Below are 17,584 nucleotides of genomic sequence, written 5' to 3'. Positions count from 1 at the left end.
ACGGCTGAATTGCAAGAAAACAGCAGAATTCTGCACGAAATCATCAAAATTCTTAGAGAAAACCGCATATTTCGATGCAAAACAACGATTTCTCGCCGATTTTCGTTGTTTTCTATCTTAAATTTGCAAAGAAGAGCACGAAATCTACAAAATCATGACTTTATACCAAGATTCAACGGCTGAATTGCAAGAAAACAGCAGAATTCTGCACGAAATCATCAAAATTCTTACAGAAAACCGCATATTTCGATGCAAAACGACGATTTCTCGCCGATTTTCGTTGTTTTCTGGCTTGAATTCGCAAAGAAGAGCACGAAATCTATAAAATCATGACTTTTTACCAAGATTCAACGGCTGAATTGCAAGAAAACAGCAGAATTCTGCACGAAATCGTCAAAATTCTTAGAGAAAAACGCATAATTCGATGCAAAACAACGATTTCTCGCCGATTTTTGTTGTTTTCTGGCTTGAGTTTGCAAAGAAGAGCACGAAAACTAGAAAATCATCACTTTTTACCAAGATTCTACGGCTGAATTGCAAGAAAACAGCAGATTACTGCACGAAATCATCAAAATTCGTACAGAAAACCGCATATTTCGATGCTAAACGACGATTTCTCGCCGATTATCGTTGTTTTCTGGCTTGAATTTGCAAAGAGCACGAAATCTACAAAATCATGACTTTTTACCAACATTCAACGGCTGAATTGCAAGAAAACAGCAGAATTCTGCACGAAATCGTCAAAATTCTTTGTTGTTTTCTGGCTTGAATTTGCAAAGAAGAGCACGAAATCTAGAAAATCATCACTTTTTACCAAGATTCTACGGCTGAATTGCAAGAAAACAGCAGAATTTTGCACGAAATCATCAAAATTCTTACAGAAAACCGCATATTTCGATGTAAAACGACGATTTCTCGCCGATTTTCGTTGTTTTCTGGCTTGAATTCGCAAAGAAGAGCACGAAATCTACAAAATCATGACTTTTACCAAAATTCAACGGCTGATTTGCAAGAAAACAGCAGAATTCTGCACGAAATCATCAAAATTCTTAGAGAAAACCGCATATTTCGATGCAAAACGACGATTTCTCGCTGATTTTCGTTGTTTTCTATCTTGAATTCGCAAAGAAGAGCACGAAATCTACAAAATCATGACTTTTTACCAAGATTCAACGGCTGAATTGCAAGAAAACAGCAGAATTCTGCACGAAATCGTCAAAATTCTCAGAGAAAACCGCATATTTCGATGCAAAACGACGATTTCTCGCCGATTTTCGTTGTTTTCTGGCTTGAATTTGCAAAGAAGAGCACGAAATCTACAAAATCATCACTTTTTACCAAGATTCAACGGCTGAATTGCAAGAAAACAGCAGAATTCTGCACGAAATCATCAAAATTCTTAGAGAAAACCGCATATTTCGATGCAAAACGACGATTTCTCGCTGATTTTCTTTGTTTTCTATCTTGAATTCGCAAAGAAGAGCACGAAATCTACAAAATCATGACTTTTTACCAAGATTCAACAGCTGAATTGCAAGAAAACAGCACAATTCTGCACGAAATCATCAAAATTCTTTCAGAAAACCGCATATTTCGATGCAAAACGACGATTTCTCGCCGATTTTCGTTGTTTTCTGGCTTGAATTGGCAAAGAAGAGCACGAAATCTACAAAATCATGACTTTTTACCAACATTCAACGGCTGAATTGCAAGAAAACAGCAGAATTCTGCACGAAATCATCAAAATTCTTAGAGAAAACCGCATATTTCGATGCAAAACGACGATTTCTCGCCGATTTTCGTGGTTTTCTGGCTTGAATTCGCAAAGAAGAGCACGAAATCTACAAAATCATGACTTTTTACCAAGATTCAACGGCTGAATTGCAAGAAAACAGCAGAATTCTGCACGAAATCTACAAAATCATGACTTTTTACCAAGATTCAACGGCTGAATTGCAAGAAAACAGCAGAATTCTGCACGAAATCATCAAAATTCTTACAGAAAACCGCATATTTCGATGCAAAACAACGATTTATCGCCGATTTTCGTTGTTTTCTGGCTTGAATTCGCACAGAAGAGCACGAAATCTACAAAATCATGACTTTTTACCAAGATTCAACAGCTGAATTGCAAGAAAACAGCAGAATTCTGCACGAAATCATCAAAATTCTTACAGAAAACCGCATATTTCGATGCAAAACGACGATTTCTCGCCGATTTTCGTTGTTTTCTGGCTTGAATTGGCAAAGAAGAGCACGAAATCTACAAAATCATGACTTTTTACCAACATTCAACGGCTGAATTGCAAGAAAACAGCAGAATTCTGCACGAAATCATCAAAATTCTTAGAGAAAACCGCATATTTCGATGGAAAACTACGATTTCTCGCCGATCTTCGTGGTTTTCTGGCTTGAATTCGCAAAGAAGAGCACGAAATCTACAAAATCATGACTTTTTACCAAGATTCAACGGCTGAATTGCAAGAAAACAGCAGAATTCTGAACGAAATCTACAAAATCATGACTTTTTACCAAGATTCAACGGCTGAATTGCAAGAAAACAGCAGAATTTTGCATGAAATCATCAAAATTCTTACAGAAAACCGCATATTTCGATGCAAAACAACGATTTATCGCCGATTTTCGTTGTTTTCTGGCTTGAATTCGCACAGAAGAGCACAAAATCTACAAAATCATGACTTTTTACCAAGATTCAACGCTTGAATTGCAAGAAAACAGCAGAATTCTGCACGAAATCATCAAAATTCTTACAGAAAACCGCATATTTCGATGCAAAACGACGATTTCTCGCCGATTTTCGTTGTTTTCTGGCATGAATTCGCAAAGAAGAGCACGAAATCTACAAAATCATGACTTTTTACCAAGATTCAACGGCTGAATTGCAAGAAAGCAGCAGAATTCTGCACGAAATCATCAAAATTCTTAGAGAAAAGCGCATATTTCGATGCAAAACGACGATTTCTCGCTGATTTTCGTTGTTTTCTATCTTGAATTCGCAAAGAAGAGCACGAAATCTACAAAATCATGACTTTTTACCAAGATTCAACGGCTGAATTGCAAGAAAACAGCAGAATTCTGCACGAAATCATCAAAATTCTTACAGAAAACCGCATATTTCGATGCAAAACGACGATTTTTCGCCGATTTTCGTTGTTTTCTGGTTTGAATTCGCAAAGAAGAGCACGAAATCTACAAAATCATGACCTTTTACCAAGTTTCAACGGCTGAATTGCAAGAAAACAGCAGAATTCTGCACGAAATCATCAAAATTCTTAGAGAAAACCGCATATTTCGATGCAAAACGACGATTTCTCGCCGATTTTCGTGGTTTTCTGGCTTGAATTCGCAAAGAAGGGCACGAAATCTACAAAATCATGACTTTTTACCAAGACTCAACGGCTGAATTGCAAGAAAACAGCAGAATTCTGCACGAAATCATCAAAATTCTTACAGAAAACCGCATATTTCGATGCAACACGACGATTTCTCGCCGATTTTCGTTGTTTTCTGGCTTGAGTTCGCAAAGAAGAGCACGAAATCTACAAACTCATGACTTTTTACTAAGATTCAACGGCTGAATTGCAAGAAAACAGCAGAATTCTGCACGAAATCATCAAAATTCTTAGAGAAAACCGCATATTTCGATGTAAAACGACGATTGTTCGCTGATTTTCGTTGTTTTCTATCTTGAATTCGCCAAGAAGAGCACGAAATCTACAAAATCATGACATTTTACCAAGATTCAACGGCTGCATTGCAAGGAAACAGCAGAATTCTGCACGAAATCATCAAAATTCTCACAGAAAACCGCATATTTCGATGCAAAACGACGATTTCTCGCCGATTTTCGTTGTTTTCTGGCTTGAATTTGCAAAGAAGAGCACGAAATCTACAAAATCATGACTTTTTACCAAGATTCAACGGCTGAATTGCAAGAAAACAGCAGAATTCTGCACGAAATCATCAAAATTCTTAGAGAAAACCGCATATTGCGATGCAAAACAACGATTTGTGGCCGATTTTCGTTGTTTTCTATCTTGAATTCGCAAAGAAGAGCACGAAATCTACAAAATCATGACTTTTTACTAAGATTCAACGGCTGAATTGCAAGAAAACAGCAGAATTCTGCACGAAATCATCAAAATTCTTAGAGAAAACCGCATATTTCGATGTAAAACGACGATTGTTCGCTGATTTTCGTTGTTTTCTATCTTGAATTCGCAAAGAAGAGCACAAAATCTACAAAATCATGACTTTTTACCAAGATTCAACGGCTGAATTGCAAGAAAACAGCAGAATTCTGCACGAAATCATCAAAATTCTCACAGAAAACCGCATATTTCGATGCAAAACGACGATTTTTCGCCGATTTTCGTTGTTTTCTGGTTTGAATTCGTAAAGAAGAGCACGAAATCTACAAAATCATGACTTTTTACCAAGTTTCAACGGCTGAATTGCAAGAAAACAGCAGAATTCTGCTCGAAATCATCAAAATTCTTAGAGAAAACCGCATATTTAGATGCAAAACGACGATTTCTCGCCGATTTTCGTGGTTTTCTGGCTTGAATTCGCAAAGAAGAGCACGAAATCTACAAAATCATGACTTTTACCAAGATTCAACGGCTGAATTGCAAGAAAACAGCAGAATTCTGCACGAAATCATCAAAATTCTTAGAGAAAAGCGCATATTTCGATGCAAAACGACGATTTCTCGCTGATTTTCGTTGTTTTCTATCTTGAATTCGCAAAGAAGAGCACGAAATCTACAAAATCATGACTTTTTACCAAGATTCAACGGCTGAATTGCAAGAAAACAGCAGAATTCTGCACGAAATCTACAAAATCATGACTTTTTACCAAGATTCAACGGCTGAATTGCAAGAAAACAGCAAAATTCTGCACGAAATCATCAAAATTCTTACAGAAAACCGCATATTTCGATGCAAAACAACGATTTATCGCCGATTTTCGTTGTTTTCTGGCTTGAATTCGCAAAGAAGAGCACGAAATCTACAAAATCATGACTTTTTACCAAGATTCAACAGCTGAGTTGCAAGAAAACAGCAGAATTCTGCACGAAATCTACAAAATCATGACTTTTTACCAAGATTCAACGGCTGAATTGCAAGAAAACAGCAAAATTCTGCACGAAATCATCAAAATTCTTACAGAAAACCGCATATTTCGATGCAAAACAACGATTTATCGCCGATTTTCGTTGTTTTCTGGCTTGAATTCGCAAAGAAGAGCACGAAATCTACAAAATCATGACTTTTTACCAAGATTCAACGCTTGAATTGCAAGAAAACAGCAGAATTCTGCACGAAATCATCAAAATTCTTACAGAAAACCGCATATTTCGATGCAAAACGACGATTTCTCGCCGATTTTCGTTGTTTTCTGGCATGAATTCGCAAAGAAGAGCACGAAATCTACAAAATCATGACTTTTTACCAAGATTCAACGGCTGAATTGCAAGAAAACAGCAGAATTCTGCACGAAATCATCAAAATTCTTAGAGAAAAGCGCATATTTCGATGCAAAACGACGATTTCTCGCTGATTTTCGTTGTTTTCTATCTTGAATTCGCAAAGAAGAGCACGAAATCTACAAAATCATGACTTTTTACCAAGATTCAACGGCTGAATTGCAAGAAAACAGCAGAATTCTGCACGAAATCATCAAAATTCTCACAGAAAACCGCATATTTCGATGCAAAACGACGATTTTTCGCCGATTTTCGTTGTTTTCTGGTTTGAATTCGCAAAGAAGAGCACGAAATCTACAAAATCATGACTTTTTACCAAGTTTCAACGGCTGAATTGCAAGAAAACAGCAGAATTCTGCACGAAATCATCAAAATTCTTAGAGAAAACCGCATATTTAGATGCAAAACGACGATTTCTCGCCGATTTTCGTGGTTTTCTGGCTTGAAATCGCAAAGAAGAGCACGAAATCTACAAAATCATGACTTTTACCAAGATTCAACGGCTGAATTGCAAGAAAACAGCAGAATTCTGCACGAAATCATCAAAATTCTTACAGAAAACCGCATATTTCGATGCAACACGACGATTTCTCGCCGATTTTCGTTGTTTTCTGGCTTGAATTCGCAAAGAAGAGCACGAAATCTACAAACTCATGACTTTTTACTAAGATTCAACGGCTGAATTGCAAGAAAACAGCAGAATTCTGCACGAAATCATCAAAATTCTTAGAGAAAACCGCATATTTCGATGTAAAACGACGATTGTTCGCTGATTTTCGTTGTTTTCTATCTTGAATTCGCCAAGAAGAGCACGAAATCTACAAAATCATGACTTTTTACCAAGATTCAACGGCTGCATTGCAAGAAAACAGCAGAATTCTGCACGAAATCATCAAAATTCTCACAGAAAACCGCATATTTCGATGCAAAACGACGATTTCTCGCCGATTTTCGTTGTTTTCTGGCTTGAATTTGCAAAGAAGAGCACGAAATCTACAAAATCATGACTTTTTACCAAGATTCAACGGCTGAATTGCAAGAAAACAGCAGAATTCTGCACGAAATCATCAAAATTCTTAGAGAAAACCGCATATTGCGATGCAAAACAACGATTTGTCGCCGATTTTCGTTGTTTTCTATCTTGAATTTGCAAAGAAGAGCACGAAATCTACAAAATCATGACTTTTTACTAAGATTCAACGGCTGAATTGCAAGAAAACAGCAGAATTCTGCACGAAATCGTCAAAATTCTTAGAGAAAACCGCATATTTCGATGCAAAACGACGATTTCTCGCCGATTTTCGTTGTTTTCTGGCTTGAATTCGCAAAAAAGAGCACGAAATCTACAAAATCATCACTATTTACCAAGATTCAACTCCTGAATTGCAAGAAAACAGCAGAATTCTGCACGAAATCATCAAAATTCTTACAGAAAACCGCATATTTCGATGCAAAACGACGATTTCTCGCTGATTTTCGTTGTTTTCTATCTTGAATTTGCAAAGAAGAGCACGAAATCTACAAAATCATGACTTTTTACCAAGATTCAACGGCTGAATTGCAAGAAAACAGCAGAATTCTGCACGAAATCATCAAAATTCTTGCAGAAAACCGCGTAAGTAGTATAGGACGCGGGGTTCTGGGACACTTCGATGGCCTATGCCATCCGCATCTGTCCATGACCTTCATGAAGGTTATTCTTCGTCGGGTGAAGAAGTCTTCAGGAGCCTCTGGTATTGTTGGTCAATTCCGGAGGCTGCTGAAGAGGTGGTGGGCGTGGTCACCGAAGGGTGTGGTCACAGGTGTAATTAAAGGTGTTTTCCAGGTAGGTTGAAATCAATGGAAAAAAATGTATTTTTTAAATTTACCTGTTTCGCTTAGGTGACAGTTACCTGTGTTGGATTGATCTTTGAAAAAATGTGAAAGTGTTGTTGTGGATTTGTGTTGGTTTCGAACCGTGAACCTACGAGTTGTGAAGCCGAGACGTACGCCATGCACCAATGTGCTCCACATACGTTTGTTGATGTGAAAGTTGGGTAGATAACAAACAAATAATCGAAGTAAGTAGGTGGGTAGGTAGGTAGTTAGTTAGTTAGTTGGTTGTTTAGTTAGTTAGTTAGCTAATTAGTCAGTTAGTTAGTTAAGTAGTTCAAAAGAAAAAAGAAAATCTAAAGATAAACCAAGAAAAAAAAAAAAAATTGTTTGGGTGAATAAAAAGATAAGAAAAAGAAAAAAAGGGGAAAAAAGGGGGTTGGAAGCGAAGCAACTGACTCGCCTAGCGTAGCCTAGCCTAGCCTAATTTTCCAGGAAGATTAAGAAAAAAGTCAAAGTTAGTAACTATTTTGTTTATTATTGAAATGAATAATGTTGCATTTGCTCCTGGTGTACATTTCTTAAGGAATATTGTGGTACAGTTTTAATTAAATCTCCTTTGAACTGGAGGTGTAGTACCCTGTTGTTGTTGTTGTTGTTGTTGTTGGTCGTGGTGGTGGTGGTGGTTGTGGTGGTACGGGTATTGTGGATAAGTTTCATTATTCAAAAGATTCCATCTTTCTTTAAGTTGTTGTTCTTTTGAAGCTTCAAAGGAGGGTTGTAAACGTCGTTTACATTTAAGTAAATGTAAAGACATGCGTGTTGGTTTGACCCAATGGTCTTTAATTAGGGGACACTGAATTAGTTCTAAAGAAAGAGATAGGAGAAAATTATAGGTATGTTCAAATTATATAAATAATTTCTTACCTTCACTCATGATTTAAAACTTCAATTGACTGAATGACAAGTTAATACCTACTAGCGTATTTATATGAAATCCTCATAAGTAAACACATGATTAGCTTACACAGGTCTTTTTTAAATTTTTTTATAAATAACACTGAATCATCTTGTTTTTCAACTCCAATCAGTTTTGCAACATTATATTTTTATAAATAACACCAAATCATCTTGTTTTTCAACTTTAATCAGTTTTGCAACATTGTAACTAATGGGTTCAATAAATCAATATAATTAATTCATATAATTCATATATATTTTTATTTATTTTACATGTAAATTTTGCATTTGTTTTTGTAATTGCAAGAACTCAATGTCAGCTCTTAACTTCTTCAAGGCTTTGAGCAAAGATTCGGTCTGTTTTCTTTTCCGTCTCAAAAGATTTTTCAGTTGTTGTTTGGATTTCTGAAAGGAACAAATAAATATTCAGTTTTTTTAACTTTTTTTTTTATTTAACGTAAATTTACATATTAGTATTTTGGGTGTTTCTCTTTATATAACATTTGGATATATTTTACATAAAGGCATATAGTACACATAGCCCCTTGCTCGGTGGTTTCACCTTGACATTTTGGACATTTGAATTGAACAGGTACAGGCATGTTGCCTCTAACAATACATAACAGATTATGGTTACAAATTAACAAGTTGCGGTTTAAACAAGCAGACTATATGTGACATGCTGCTGCTTTAAAACTAAGTAAAGCTAAGGAATTTACGTTAAATTTATCAGATTTTTTGCGGTTGAGATATTTGTTCAACCTACGCTTATTATGTTCTTCATTACGGTTGCTAGTTATTCTATAATTTGCTACAGCAAAATTTATTTTGTACCAATTATTATTTTCTAAATATAAGGCACTTTTACAAAAGTCCATGTCAAATGTATTTATAATTTTAAATACAAATAATTCGAAATTTGAAATTTCTGGATAGTTTCCAATCCAAATAATGTTAAAAACAATATTTTTATAGACTTTATAGTATGAAAAAAATGAGTGTTGTTCTGTTTTGATACCAACATATTGATTATAAAAGCGTATTACTGTATCAACAGACTGAGGAGCATCATCTTGTGTGCCTTCAACAAATATATCTACATCACTAAAATGATTAGTCTTATCTAACATGCAAGCGGCAAAACCACCTGCTACAAAACATCTTCTAGTACTACTACTATACAAATTTAATTGTTCTTGCACAACAGTCAAAACTTGGTGAAACGGATTTGATTTTGTTCCCTCACAGGAATCACCATAAAATCGTTTACTAATATACTTAATATGATGTGGTAAAATCTAAAAAGAAAAAAAAAAACAAAACATTTTAAAACGATTTATCCATCTTCAGCAATTGTTTCTTCTGAATCATAGTCAGACTCTTCAATTTCGTTTGGTAAATTAAACGTTTCTTTAAACTTTTGCTTAAGTGTTTTTGGTAAAATCGATTTCGCAACAACTCTATTAACATCATTTTTGCTTAATTGTCGTGGATTCCTACCCAACTCAACTAAGTATCTGGTTTCCTGATATAAATAAAATCGTCTTTTAAAAAAATTGTTTATACGCTCCTTTGTGGCTTGTTCATAAGTTATGCTAGTTTTAACCATGTTGAGTCTTCAGTACAATACAACAAGTTCAAAATGTTATCACCACCACCACTCAGTTTACTTTTTTTAGTCTCTACTACTACTTCTTCACTATGTACTTCAATTGAATAATCACAAAAACAAAAAAAACAATCACAGTTGTGACAGTACACAGTTCCTTGGTCGTTGTTGTTGTTGTTGTTGCTGCTTTGGATGGGTGTAGGAACAATTCTTCTTTTTACAGCCTTTTCAGTTATATCCTTATCAAAACGATTGACGTCTACAAAAACTGTGTCCCATTTAGATCTCAGACTGTTAAACTTTTAAATTGAAAGTGTTAATAAATTAAAATAAAATTGAAAGAATTTAAATTAATACAAATATCCCCAAGGTAAAGTGTCTGTGCTCATATTATTTACTAATCTTTTATCATCCGAACCACTTAAAGCCATCTTTGTTTGTTTCAAGGTAAAAACTGTATGCTTTTGTGATTGGATAACATTTTGAGTAACATCTAATTTTTGATTATTAAACAAACATTCAAAATAATCATCAAAAGTAATTAATTTAAGAGCGGATGTTTTTATACCTTTAGCCTTTTTTATAATTCCAAAATTTGCAATAAAATTATAAATTTCCCGTTTACTTGACTTTTCTCGTTGCATATTTTCAAGACGTTTTTGTTTGTCAGCGTTATCATATAAAACTTTAATTGAGTACATTTTCGATCGTAGACCAATAAAATGAGTCATAATTCGACCACAGTTCTCATCCTTCATAAGGCCTAACACTTTTTTATTTTTTTGTGGAATGTTATAAATATTATTCAGTGGGTAATCTGACGTATCAAATTTATGAATATCCTTTTTTATATGTGCATAGATATCATCATCGTTAAATAAGTAAATCAAACCATCTGTATCAGTATATAATAATTTTACATTAGTTCCAAATTTTGATAAAATGTAATTGTAATGAAAGTCGTACAAAAAAGTTTTTGATATATCTAAAATTGACATTCCCACGTAGATAGGTTTATTAAATGTAATTTCCAACCGTTTCATTTCTATTAAAATCATATTTTTACTAAATATTGTACAACTATGAAAGTTTGGTTGTGAAATATACCAATTTGCACCGTATCGTCCTTTCCATTTCGTTACCAATTTAACATCTCTATATTTTTTTACATTTTCAATAGTTTTTCCAAAAACAGCATTATTCATTAATTTATAAAAATTTTTCTCAAATTCATTTTTACTCTGTTTTCTCAATTCTGTATTTAAGTCGATATACTTTTTTAACCAGGGTGCTTGTTTAAATTGTAAGCAACGATGAATTTTTACCAGTTTTAAACCTAAATCTAAAGCCTGTTTTAAATTTCTATAATGAATAATATAGTTTGTTTTCTTGTACAAAGTTGTTAATAATTTAGTATTTTTTGAATCGGAAATTGGTGGAACCAAATGCTCAGGACATAAAGGTAAGTCTTTATGCAAATCAAATAGTGTTGGTGGATATTCAAGATCTACTTCAAAAATGTATCCAATTTCACAATCATCATCGTATAGTGTGTTAAAATCAATTTTATAAATATCTGGACCACTAATCCATTGAAAATCACCCATAGGCAATGAATAACTCATTGCAGCTCCATAAAGATTGTTGATATCAAAATACATAAGGTAAGTTGATGGTTTATTAGGATTATAAGCTTCACCCATATATTTATTGTTTGCTTGCCCGTATCTATTCGAACATTGTGAAACTCCTCCTCGAATACCTCGTTCAAAAAACATTATCATATCAACATCAGTTAATAAAGTTAATTCAACGTTTGTGATTTTTAACATACTATCAAAAGATAATCCTGGAGCTGTACAATAGTGAAGACTATCTAATTCATATGTTTTCATACAAGTAGATCTAAAATTTTCAAATATATCAGCCAAAAGTAAAACGTCAGTTTTTAAATACAATTCAGCATACTCTTGAAGAGTGTTAATTTCAAATTCTTGCCAAACCGTACAAGCATGTTCATAATCGGCACCAGAAATCTCAGTATTAGACACATGACTAAAAAACTTTTGCATAGATGGTAAACTATTCTCTTGCAATTTTTCCCAACAATCAAGATACTCATAAGGAAAGATGCCTTTGCGAGTGACTAAATTAAATTTTAAATCATCTTTATAAAATTTCCGTATAATAATTTTTTGCTCATCATTTAAATATGTGGATAATTTATCAATACTACTTGGCATAAATCTGTATGAATCTAAAAATCTAAATTTAATTTTACTGTTGAGAATGTATTTAGTAAACGAAATATATTTTTCTTTATTAATTGGTAATAGATCAATGTGTCCATCAATTTCTGTACTTAAAGCTTTAATTATAAAATGACTATCATAACCAGATAAATTATGAAAAATTACTGGAATAGTATTCATATCTTGAAATTTTAGGTTACATGAGTTATGAGCAGCACCTCTGAACTTTCCTGTTAAATGACAATGATCTTTCACTTTTCTCTCATTATCATCGTTTAAAAATGCTTTACAACAAATATGACATTTCATTGCTAATAAGAAATTTTGCTCTTCTTCAACAGATAATGATTTCATTTTACATGGGTGAGAAAAAATTGTTTCCAATTCATTTGAAATCTTTTTTAATTCATGTACAAACCATACTGAACAATTTTTACCGGTATAGGTATGAAATCTTGATAATGAATCGTCATAGGAACATTTTAAATAAAATGCAATACTAAACGGTTTATGTTTTTGATACTTCTCACAAGTGTTTGTTTTGTTTAAATCTTTATAGTTTATCAGTAGACACTCCAAATCAGCGTAAATAACGAAAGGCACCATCAGTTTATTTTTATAATTTTTAAATTTTAGAATACTTTTATCTTTAGAGGGAAGTTTTATTTTAGTTTCGTTTAACACTGAACAATTGCGCATATGATCATTAACTATATTTTGAGTAGAAAAATGATTTAAACATCTTTCACAAACCCATTTTTTATTTTTAATATTACCCATTTGATAACTTGTTAATCGTGCTAAATTTTTAATGTAAGCAAAATGAAATAAACATTTATTAGAAAGTTCATCATCATCATCATCATCATCATTATCAGTATCTTTTGTTATCATAAGTAAATTAATTTTAGGTGAAATTTCACTTTTACTCAACAGCAAAGGGAGTATTTTTTTCTTTTTATTCAAAATAGTAAAGACATTTATTGCCAACTGATTCATTTTTTCAAATTTTGGAATATCTTCAAGAGCAATGGGAAATCTTATATTGTTGAATTTTAACACCAAACTAAAATGTGGATAAGATGTTACACGTGAAACATTTTTTATTGTTTTTACAGGATATAAAGCACAAACAACAGCCCATAAGAAGCAAAATTGGTCATTGTTCTTGATATTGACTACACTTTTAGTATTTTTAACAAAATCAGGTAAATCAACATATGTTGAAATACCAACACTGATCGGATTATATTTATTTATATTAACTTTCAGATGTAAAATTTCTTTTAGAGCCCACCCACTGTCCCTTTCTTGAAACTCTTCTAGTTGTAACAAAATTTTTTCATAAACATTAATTTTGAACCAATTTTTCAAATCTGTACTTTTATCAATTACCATATTTGGAGTAGAAAAAAATTTATGAGTTGTCTCGTGAGTGTGAGGTTTTATAAAGACTCCAACAAAAATTACATTTACTTTTAATAACGACCTTTTCAATTCATGTAAAATTCGTCTTGAAAATATTCTAAAGCATTTTAAGAGAAATTTTTTTGGATCTTTCAAAGAAAAATTTGTTATCATACCCGTTTTAATTCTACTTTTAAAACAAGAGTCAACATCTTGCCAAATTAACTTTTTAGATTTTAAATACTTTACACTATGTATTTTTTGTTTTAAGATTAGTAAATAATCCTTTAAAATAGTTAAATTTGATTCAATTTTTGCAAAATTTTTTACACAATTTAATTTATTTTTTAAACATCTCTTATGTAATAAAATGGTTTTTCTGAGCCAAGTTATATATTTTAGAAATTCTTTCTTATGTTTAATTAATCCACTAACCTTTTCAATTTTGTTAACAGCAGAAGTTGAGATTTCATCTAAAATCTTTTGACTGGCCATCTTTTATAGTCTGTTTACAAAATTTGAATTAATAAAAGAATAATATTAGCAAAAGTACTTACTTTGAAATTTCACTAGCAACACTTGAAATGTAAACTGCAGAGACACATTGAAAACTGAGTATGATTGAAGCTGTATTTATATTATAAAATTTAAAAATTATCAGAGCATGCACGTGTCATTTTTATCATCTAAAACTGCAAGAGTTGCAAATAATTATCATTTTGGAAAATTAACCTTTGACATTCAAATTATCAAATTTTATCTAAAACTGTAATTTTTAGAATGTGATAATCATTTGCAACATTAAAAAAAAAAACCAAAATTATATTTTATATATTTTTATTTTTTACAATACATATACCACATGTATAAGTTGTGCACGTTTTCTAAAGCACAATTTAAGTATTCACTATGCTTTAAGCAGTGGTGGGACTTAAAAATTGTCTTCATGGTGTTTACTGGAAGACATCCATCAGTTTCGAGGTCGACAATATCCTCATCCAGAAAAAATTGCTGTAACCATTTTTTCTTTTGCAGACCTTTCACTGCCACATGGACTTTTTGATTTGGATTGTATTGTATGAAGTCCTTTAGAAATTTCTCGATGCTTTCATACCTTATTGTTGATGGATCTTCATAGTAGTATTCAACCCCGTGTATTTGATCAGTAGCGTAGTCAATCTGTTTTTGGAAGGCAGCACTGCACATCTCGATTGTGACCGGAAACTTGATGAAGGCGTGTTGGTATTGTTGGGTGTTGACATCCAGAATTGCCAATTCTTTGCATACAAAGCATGTACCGAGTTGGTAACCTTGTATGTCAAGTAGATACATTTTGCTTCTTTTCACAGTTGATGTAAAATACAATTTAATTCCAGAAACAGATCTTCACCTATTTATACCCAAACATTTTTTAAAAATGCATGCACGAGTTATTGATAAAGATGTTTTTCCCAATAATTTAAGCAGCATTTGCATTTCTTAAATGTTAAACAAAATAAAGATAACTGGTGTGTGTTTTTCCATATATTTTGCAAAAACAAATTAATGCAGCGTAAGTGCAAAATTGATATTTATTGGTGTGTTTTTTTTTCATCAATTCTGTCAGCATGTTCTTATCAGTTAACCTTACAATTTTGTAACAAAAATTATCAACATTTTTTAGTTTGCATGCTATAAAAGCTTCGAGAATTTTCTGTTTCTTCATCAGTGTTTGAATCTCAACACCACAACCAAAATGTCAACCACACCATGTACTATTGTAGTGTTTAGCGAAGATCCTGAAAATCTGCCTGCTGAGCATATTACGGTAGTAATGAAGCAATTATTCCAGTAAGTTTTTTTATTATTTTTTTCTTAGTATTTTTTGACTCATGTGTTTGGTGTATGTTCAGATATGGCGTGCTCGAGATTAAACGTTTGGGAGACAAAGTGTTTGTTTCCCTTAAATATTGCCCTCGAGGCAGTTCGTTAAAACGAAAATTTGGCAATTTACCAATTAGATATATTCGCACAAAATTAGACAATGAAGCCGAATTCAAGATTTTGGAAAGCGTTGTGAGACGCTTCAGATTCAACCTCGTTGAAGAAGATGTCAACGAAGTGGAGAATCTAACTAGTCCAAAGAAACGGGTGTACATAGAGCCACCAGTCGAAGAAGAAGATGAAGATTTGATGGATGATGTAGTTGTCATCAATAATGCTCCTTCAACTTCTCAAAAGCAGTGCAAGAATCGACGACGAAAGGAACCCGTCAATCATCGTCAACATCCCGATGCAGAAAAAAACTTTTTCGATGGGTTAGAATAAAAATATAAGCAGATAATTAATGTTTTTATTTTTCCAAAAATTCAATTTATAAAATGTTTTTACAATAAACGGACACGACCTGTCAGTGGTTCATATGTGATAAATTGTTCATGCAGAATCAAACAATAAGCTGCAGTATTAGCATCTATATCTCCTTCAGTTTCAAATTCCAAGCGAACATCTATGGTGGTTTGTTTAATTACTTCGTTTTGATATGAACAATCAATGACAATTAATGGAGCAACCTTTTTGAACTTTTCCAAATTTAATAATGGTTCACAAACTGGTTTTTTATTAAAATAATAAGCTTGTTGAAAATGTGTGTACATTTTGTATGCCAAAGCGTACTTGTTGTGTTTGTAATCCAAATTTAAATTTTCATATGGATACGCTTGAGAATTTAAGTACAATTTCATGTTTCTCAAATTGCAATGATCAAAATTGCTTGCATTCTTTTTCAAATTGTTTCTTCGATCAGTTTGAAATCCAACAATGATGAAACGTGGTTTTTGTAGAAATGTTGAGGTTTTCAACACCCAATTAAAGGAATGACTTTCTTGCAAAAGTGGATAAGTAAAAAGTTCCCATTTTCGATGAACAATCTCCAAAGGAATATTTTTATCGATTATGTTTAATATTTTTAACTTTTCATAATCGGATACTGTTACATGAGGCACTTTCCATGTAATTTTTTCAATCAAAATTTGAGCTTTTTCAAGGCCTGTCGTTTCAATAATACAGTTTAAATCAGAATTTGAACGAATTAAAACGAGTTCCTGACGAAGATTTATCACAATTTTTTTATAATCTTCAGCAAAACCTAGTATCATCGAAAGCGGCCAACATACATCAAATTGTCCTGTTGTATTATCAACAAGTTTTACGTCATCAACAGGAAACCAACCAGCATTCATCAAAGCAGTACTTTCGTTTGGTGTGTAAGATACATAACCTTTCAAACTACTGGTAATACCAGGAGTTTTTACACGATCAATTAATTCACCTCCCAGTAAAAAACGAATTTCTTCAAATAGATGGGCAACAAAGTTATTCACCAATTTTCCTTTGGTGTATACAAGTTTTTCATCATCATGTTTTACTAATCTTCCTTGAATATGAAGTTCACTTAATCCTGGCACTGTGAGTAATTCCTGTTGTTGAATACCAATTCGACATTCATCGTTATGCTTAAGTGGAGTGTTTGTATATGCTTGATATGAATGCCATTCCAAGTTGGTTATTGAACTGTCAATAGTTGGTTTTTGAGTCACATTTAACAACTCCATAACTTTTTATTTCACACGCAGTCCTAACGATTGTAGAAATTTTCGATTTTCAGGTGTTAGCGGAGCACTGTTCTTGTTGTGAATGAACGTTTTTGAAACGTTACTAACGTTTTTATATTGCACGTTATTGTTGTTGTTGTTGTTAATAGGTACATTAAAACAAATCACCATTTTTTATATGTTTTACTATTGATTTAATTTACGTAAATGTAATGTTGTCGTGATGAGCTCGTTTCTGAAATTGACCAACTTACCAAATTGATCTGTTATTTTAAGAGTTATGTTTCTAATGAAATCTGTGTTAATTGGTAGATAGATCACGTTTACAGGTTTTTCAATAATTTTATAACCCGGAGGTTCTTTAGGATAAAACGCATAGATGATATGTTCAGCAGCTCCATTTAAATAAGAATTTTTTACAAAAGTACACTCAATTCGAATT

General features: G+C 32.7%; 4 protein-coding genes across 4 annotated transcripts in view; 1 reads left to right on the top strand and 3 right to left on the bottom strand.

Annotated features, from left to right (window-relative positions):
• LOC148170682 (uncharacterized) overlaps positions 1-7,181 on the bottom strand; it is a 199,022-nt gene extending 191,841 nt beyond the window's left edge. Inside the window, exon 1 of the mRNA XM_088042224.1 lies at positions 7,173-7,181. Coding sequence (XP_087898350.1) covers positions 7,173-7,181 — 9 coding nt within the window. The remainder of the gene's footprint in view (positions 1-7,172) is intronic.
• Positions 7,182-8,751: 1,570 nt separating this feature from the next.
• Positions 8,752-14,149, bottom strand: LOC148170681 (uncharacterized). Its single transcript, XM_088041233.1, has 3 exons — positions 14,107-14,149; positions 13,985-14,054; positions 8,752-9,579 (listed from the first exon to the last, which is right to left on the bottom strand). Exons 2-3 carry the CDS (start codon positions 14,042-14,044, stop codon positions 8,950-8,952), a joined length of 690 nt encoding a protein of 229 aa, XP_087897359.1. The 5' UTR covers positions 14,045-14,054; positions 14,107-14,149; the 3' UTR covers positions 8,752-8,949.
• Positions 14,150-15,267: 1,118 nt separating this feature from the next.
• Positions 15,268-15,941, top strand: LOC148170680 (uncharacterized). Its single transcript, XM_088041801.1, has 2 exons — positions 15,268-15,379; positions 15,442-15,941. Exons 1-2 carry the CDS (start codon positions 15,285-15,287, stop codon positions 15,854-15,856), a joined length of 510 nt encoding a protein of 169 aa, XP_087897927.1. The 5' UTR covers positions 15,268-15,284; the 3' UTR covers positions 15,857-15,941.
• Positions 15,916-17,313, bottom strand: LOC148170679 (uncharacterized). Its single transcript, XM_088042223.1, has 2 exons — positions 17,171-17,313; positions 15,916-17,101 (listed from the first exon to the last, which is right to left on the bottom strand). The coding sequence occupies exons 1-2, from the start codon at positions 17,311-17,313 to the stop codon at positions 15,916-15,918; spliced, it is 1,329 nt and encodes a 442-aa protein (XP_087898349.1).
• Positions 17,314-17,584: the final 271 nt, after the last annotated feature.

Source organism: Gnatocerus cornutus, chromosome 7 (assembly GCF_029298725.1).
Source record: "Gnatocerus cornutus isolate USDA-ARS CGAHR chromosome 7, icGnaCorn1.1, whole genome shotgun sequence".
Classification (NCBI taxonomy): domain Eukaryota; kingdom Metazoa; phylum Arthropoda; class Insecta; order Coleoptera; family Tenebrionidae; genus Gnatocerus; species Gnatocerus cornutus.
The sequence above is the reverse complement of the archived record's forward strand: the minus strand, read 5'-3'. Positions and strand labels throughout refer to the sequence as shown.

What these genes read in the sequence shown, in the direction of transcription:
- LOC148170681 (XM_088041233.1), bottom strand. Translation starts at nt 14,044, where the DNA reads ATGGCCAGTCAAAAGATTTTAGATGAAATCTCAACTTCTGCTGTTAAC. An exon ending in CTGTTAACAAAATTGAAAAG is followed by an intron (nt 9,580 to 13,984) that starts GTTAGTGGATTA and finishes TTTTCTTTTTAG; the next exon opens with ATTTTACCACATCATATTAA.
- LOC148170680 (XM_088041801.1), top strand. Translation starts at nt 15,285, where the DNA reads ATGTCAACCACACCATGTACTATTGTAGTGTTTAGCGAAGATCCTGAA. An exon ending in GTAATGAAGCAATTATTCCA is followed by an intron (nt 15,380 to 15,441) that starts GTAAGTTTTTTT and finishes GTGTATGTTCAG; the next exon opens with ATATGGCGTGCTCGAGATTA.
- LOC148170679 (XM_088042223.1), bottom strand. Translation starts at nt 17,313, where the DNA reads ATGGTGATTTGTTTTAATGTACCTATTAACAACAACAACAACAATAAC. An exon ending in AATCGAAAATTTCTACAATC is followed by an intron (nt 17,102 to 17,170) that starts GTTAGGACTGCG and finishes AACTATTGACAG; the next exon opens with TTCAATAACCAACTTGGAAT.